Here is a 6,000-nt window from a genome sequence, read left to right as displayed (position 1 = left end):
TGTTCAGTCACAAGACGACCGCGGCAGAAACTCACAACCCTGAGTAGATGTTATCCTCAAATCGAGGGACAGACAATAACAACATGATAGCGGTCAGCCTCTGATTGGATATATTGTCTCGGCCTCTGGTCAGATACACTGTCTGGGGCCTGATTGGTTACAGTATCTCGGGCTCTGATTGGTCACAGTCTCTCGGGCTTTGATTGGATACACTGTCTTGGGCTATTTTTTATTCATTCACGGGATGTGGGCTTCGCTGACTGGGCCAGCATTTACTGCCCATCCCTAGTTGCCCTTGAGAAGGTGGTGGTGAGCTGCCTTCTTGAACCGCTGCAGTCCATGTGGTGTAGGTACACCCACAGTGCTGTTAGGGAGGGAGTTCCAGGATTTTGACCCAGCGACAGTGAAGGAACGGCGATATATTTCCAAATCAGGATGGTGAGTGGTTTGGAGGGGAACTTCCAGGTGGTGGTGTTCCCATCTATCTGCTGCCCTTGTCCTTCTAGATGGTCATGGTCGTGGGTTTGGAAGGGGCTGTCGAAGGAGCCTTGGGGAGTTCCTGGCTCTGATTGGATACACTGTCTCGGGTTCTGATTGGAAACACTGTCTCGGGCTCTGATTGGATACACTGACTCGGGTTCTGATTGGATACACTGTCTCGGGCTCTGATTGGATACACTGTCTCAGGTTCTGATTGGATACACTGTCTCGGGTTCTGATTGGATACACTGTCTCGGGTTCTGATTGGATACACTGTCTCGGGCTCTGATTGGATACACTGTCTCGGGCTCTGATTGGATACACTGTCTCGGGTTCTGATTGGATACAGTGTCTCGGGTTCTGATTGGATACAGTGTCTCGGGTTCTGATTGGATACACTGTCTCGGGCTCTGATTGGATACACTGTCTCAGGTTCTGATTGGATACACTGTCTCGGGTTCTGATTGGATACACTGTCTCGGGTTCTGATTGGATACAGTGTCTCGGGTTCTGATTGGATACACTGTCTCGGGCTCTGATTGGATACACTGTCTCAGGTTCTGATTGGATACAGTGTCTCGGGTTCTGATTGGATACAGTGTCTCGGGTTCTGATTGGATACACTGTCTCGGGCTCTGATTGGATACACTGTCTCGGGCTCTGATTGGATACACTGTCTCGGGTTCTGATTGGATACACTGTCTCGGGTTCTGATTGGATACACTGTCTCGGGCTCTGATTGGATACACTGTCTCGGGTTCTGATTGGATACACTGTCTCGGGTTCTGATTGGATACACTGTCTCGGGTTCTGATTGGATACACTGTCTCGGGCTCTGATTGGATACACTGTCTCGGGCTCTGATTGGATACACTGTCTTGGCTTCTGATTGGATACAGTGTCTCGGGTTCTGATTGGATACAGTGTCTCGGGTTCTGATTGGATACAGTGTCTCGGGCTCTGATTGGATACACTGTCTCGGGTTCTGATTGGATACACTGTCTCGGCTTCTGATTGGATACAGTGTCTCGGGTTCTGATTGGATACAGTGTCTCGGGTTCTGATTGGATACAGTGTCTCGGGTTCTGATTGGATACACTGTCTCGGGTTCTGATTGGATACACTGTCTCGGGTTCTGATTGGTCTCTGGGAGCGGATTTCCGGTCCTTACCCTCGTGTTTCTCCCCATGTCGGAGCCGCTGATTCCCGGATCCGACCCCGCGGGCCGAGCCCCCACCCCCGGGACCCAGTTCCTCATCAGCGGGGGGACCGGCTACGTCCCGGAGGATGGACAGAGTGGACAGCAACTGTTCGGGGCCGGAGAAGGGCTGACCTACAAGTGAGTGCCCGGGGGGCGGGAGCGGCGGCGGCGGGTCGGTCTGTCTGTCTGGGGGGGGTTGGGGGGGGTCTGTCTGTCTGGGGGGGGTTTGGGGGGGGTCTGTCTGTCTGGGGGGGGTTGGGGGGGTCTGTCTGTCTGTCTGGGGGCGGGGGGGGTCTGTCTGTCTGGGGGGGGGTGGGGGGTCTGTCTGTCTGGGGGGGGGGTGGGGGGTCTGTCTGTCTGGGGGGGGGTGGGGGGTCTGTCTGTCTGGGGGGGGGAGGTTTGTGGGGGGTCTGTCTCTGTCTGGGGGGGGGTTTGGGGGGGGTCTGTCTGTCTGGGGGGTTGGGGGGGGGTCTGTCTGTCTGGGGGGTTGGGGGGGGTCTGTCTGTCTGTCTGGGGGGGGGGTTTGGGGGGGGTCTGTCTGTCTGTCTGGGGGGGGGAGGTTTGGGGGGGGGGGTCTGTCTGTCTGGGGGGGGGTGGGTGTTAGTTTTTCAGAACCTGGGTGGAAAGTTAGTCTCACATTGTCTCCGGTCAGTCATTAATTATCATAAAAACCCGTCAGAGTCACTGATCCCTTTTACGGAGGGAAATCTGCTGATGTGGGAGTTACACAGAATCAGTGAATTTTAACAGCACAGAAGGAGGCCATTCGGCCCATCGTGTCTGCACTGGCTCTCCAAATGAGCATTATGACCTAGTGCCATTGCCCTGCCTTTTCCCCGTACCCCTGCGCATTGTTTCTATTCAAATAATCATCCAATGTCCTCTTGAATGCCTTGACTGAACCTGCCTCCCCCACACTTCCAGGCCGTGCATTCCAGACCCGAACCACTCGCTGTGTGAAAAAGTTGCCGTGGTGGGATTTGAAACTGTGCCTCTGGAACACTAGCCCAGTGACAATACCACTACACCACCGCAACCCCCCCTTTCACCCACCATTTCATTATTACCTACTATTAGCTCCCCACTCTCTAGAGGACCAACACTCACTTTACCCTTTTTCCTTTTTATGCACCTGTAGAAACTCTTGCTATCCGTTTTTACATTTCTAGCCAACTTCCTCTCATACTGTAATCTTTCTCCTGATTAACCTTTTAGTTATTTTCTGCCGTTTTTTATATTCTGACCCCATCTGTCCTGCCACTTATCTTTGTGCAGTTATATACTTTTCCCTTAAGTTTGATGCTTTCCTTAACTACTTTAGTTAACCACGGATGGTGGGTCCTCCCCTTAGAATTTTTCTTTATAGTAGGAATATACTTATTCTGAATACTCTGTCCCCTTAAATGTCTGCCCCTGCTGCTCTATTGATCTATCCTCTGGCCTAGTTTCCTGGTTAACTTCAGCTAGCTGAGCTTTCATCCCCACATAGCTGCCCTTATTTACGTTTAAGATACTAGTCTTAGACCTGCTCTTCTCCCTTTTAAACTGGATGTAAAATTCAATCATACTGTGGTCGCTGCTACCTAGGGATGCCTTTACTCTGAGGTCACTAATTAATCCTGTCACATTACACAATACCAAGTCTAATATAACCTGCTCTCTGGTTGGTTCCAGAGTGTGCTGCTCTAAGAAACTATCTCAAAGGCATTCTAAGAACTCCTCATCCAGGCTACTACTGCCAATCTGATTTTTCCAGTTTATGTGTAGATTAAAGTCACCCATGATTATTGTTGTCCCTTTATCAGAAGCATCCAATATTTCTTCTGTATAAAAACAAAAATGCCTGGAAAAACTCAGCAGGCCTGACAGCATCTGCGGAGAGGAACACAGTTAACGTTTCGAGTCCGCATGATTCTTCAACATGCTGTCAGACCTGCTGAGTTTTTCCAGGTATTTTTATTTTTGTTTTGGATTTCCAGCATCCGCAGTTTTTTGCATTTATTTCTTCTGTATAGTTTGTCCTACATTGTGGTTACTGTGAGGGGGCCTGTAGACCACTCCCACTAGTCCCTTCTTTCCTCTACTGTTCCTCATCTCCACCCAAACCGATTCTACATCCTAATCTCTTGAACCAAGGTTGTCTCTAACTATTGCATCAATGTCATCCTAGTTCTCACTAGAACACCGGTCCCAGCTCTGTTCAGGTGTAAACTGTCCCAACTGTACAGCCCCTACTTTCCCCAAAACCTGGTGCTGGTGCCGGTGCCCCACAAACTGGAACCCACTTCTCCCACACCAGTCTTTGAGCCATGCATTCATCTCTCTCTAATTTTATTTACCCTCTGCCCATTTGCACCTCTCTCCGGTAATAATCCAGAGATTATTACCTTTGAGGTTCTGCTTCTTAATTTAGTGCCCAGCTCTAACTATGTGGAACCTCTTTCCTAGTTCTACCTATGTCGTTGGTACCTACATGGACCACGACAACTGGATCCACCCCCTCCCACTGCAAGTTCTTCACCAGCCCTGAGCAGATGTCCTGGACCCTGGCACTGGGCAGACAACACAGCCATCTGGAATCTCGCTCTTTGCTGCAGAAAACAGTGTCAATCCCCCTAACTGTGCTTTTAAAATATTATTTGTTCATAGGATGTGGGCGTCGCTGGTTGGGTCAGCATTTATTTCCCATCCCTAATTGCCCTTGAGAAGGTGGTGGTGAGCTGCCTTCTTGAACCGCTGCAGTCCATTTGGTGTAGGTACACCCACAGTGCTGTTAGGGAGGGAGTTCCAGGATTTTGACCCAGTGGCAGTGAAGGAACAGCGATATATTTCCAAGTCAGGACGGTGAGTGACTTGGAGCGGAACTTCCAGGTGGTTGTGTTCCCATCTATCTGCTGCCCTTGTCCTTCTAGGTGGTAGTGGTCGTGGGTTTGGAAGGTACTGTTGAAGGATCCTTGGTGAATTCCTGCAGTGCATCTTGTAGATGGTACACACTGCTGCTACTGTGCGTCGGTGGTGGAGGGAGTGAATGTTTGTGGATGTGGTGCCAATCAAGCGGGCTGTTTTGTCCTGGATGGTGTCAAGCTCCTTGAGTGTTGTGGGAGCTGCACTCATCCAGGCAAGTGGGGAGTATTCCATCACACTCCTGACTTGTGCCTTGTAGATGGTGGACAGGCTTTGGGGAGTCAGGAGGTGAGTTACTCACCGCAGGATTCCCAGCCTCTGACCTGCTCTTGTAGCCACAGTATTTATTTGGCTAGTCCAGTTCAGTTTCTGGTTAATGGTAACCCCCAGGATGTTGATAGTGGGGGATTCAGTGATGGTAATGCCATTGAACATCAAGGGGCGATGGTTAGATTCTCTCTTGTTGGTTATGATCATTGCCTGACACTTGTGTGGCGTGAATGTTATTTGCCACTTGTCAGTCCTGACCCTGGATATTATCCAGGTCTTGCTACATATGGACATGGACTGCTTCAGTATCTGAGGAGTCGCGAATGGTGCTGAACATTGTGCAATCATCAGCGAACATCCCCACTTCTGACCTTATGATGGAAAGTTGTTGCAAATGCTTCAGCCTTATCTTTTGCACTGATGTGCTGGGCTCCTCCATCATTGAGGATGGGGATATTTGTGGAACCTCCTCCTCCAGTGAGTTGTTTAATTGTCCACCACCATTCACGACTGGATGTGGGAGGACTGCAGAGCTTAGATCTGATCTGTTGGTTGTGGGATCACTTACCTCTGTCTCACTTGCTGCTTATGCTGTTTGACACGCAAGTAGTCCTGTGTTATAGCTTCACCAGGTTGACACCTCATTTTTAGGTATGTCGGGTGTTGCTTCTGGCATGCCCTCCTGCACTCTTCATTGAACTGGTGTTGATCCTCTGACTTGGTGGAAGGGTCAGTGCTGAGGGAGAGCCGCACTGTCGGAGGGTCAGTGCTGAGGGAGAGCCGAACTGTCGGACAGTCAGTGCTGAGGGAGTGCCGCCCTGTCGGAGGGTCAGTGCTGAGGGAGTGCCGCCCTGTCGGAGGGTCAGTGCTGAGGGAGTGCCGCCCTGTCGGAGGGTCAGTGCTGAGGGAGTGCCGCACTGTCGGAGGGTCAGTGTCGAGGGAGTGCCGCACTGTCGGAGGGTCAGTGCCGAGGGAGTGCCGCACTGTCGGAGGGTCAGTGCCGAGGGAGTGCCGCACTGTCAGAGGGTCAGTGCTGAGGGAGTGCGGCACTGTCGGAGGGTCAGTGCTGAGGGAATGCTCCCTCAGTAATGCAACAGAATGGGTTCAGTTCCATTCCGGCTGGGGTAGGCTTGGGATACTTGCCT

General features: G+C 51.1%; 1 protein-coding gene across 3 annotated transcripts in view; it reads left to right on the top strand.

The window, feature by feature from the left end:
- The first annotated feature begins 1,630 nt into the window (after positions 1 to 1,630).
- LOC144681472 (inosine-5'-monophosphate dehydrogenase 2) overlaps positions 1,631 to 6,000 on the top strand; it is a 38,017-nt gene continuing 33,647 nt past the window's right edge. For 2 of the 3 annotated variants that reach the window (XM_078543085.1, XM_078543086.1), the window contains exon 1: positions 1,638 to 1,819. In XM_078543085.1, the coding sequence (XP_078399211.1) occupies positions 1,668 to 1,819 (152 nt within the window). In that variant the 5' untranslated portion in view covers positions 1,638 to 1,667. Of the gene's footprint in view, positions 1,820 to 6,000 lie in introns of all 3 variants that reach the window. The other variant, XM_078543084.1, reaches the window with a different exon arrangement.

The sequence above is a fragment of the Cetorhinus maximus genome, chromosome 6 (assembly GCF_964194155.1).
Source record: "Cetorhinus maximus chromosome 6, sCetMax3.hap1.1, whole genome shotgun sequence".
In the NCBI taxonomy this organism is placed as follows: domain Eukaryota; kingdom Metazoa; phylum Chordata; class Chondrichthyes; order Lamniformes; family Cetorhinidae; genus Cetorhinus; species Cetorhinus maximus.
The sequence above is the reverse complement of the archived record's forward strand: the minus strand, read 5'-3'. Positions and strand labels throughout refer to the sequence as shown.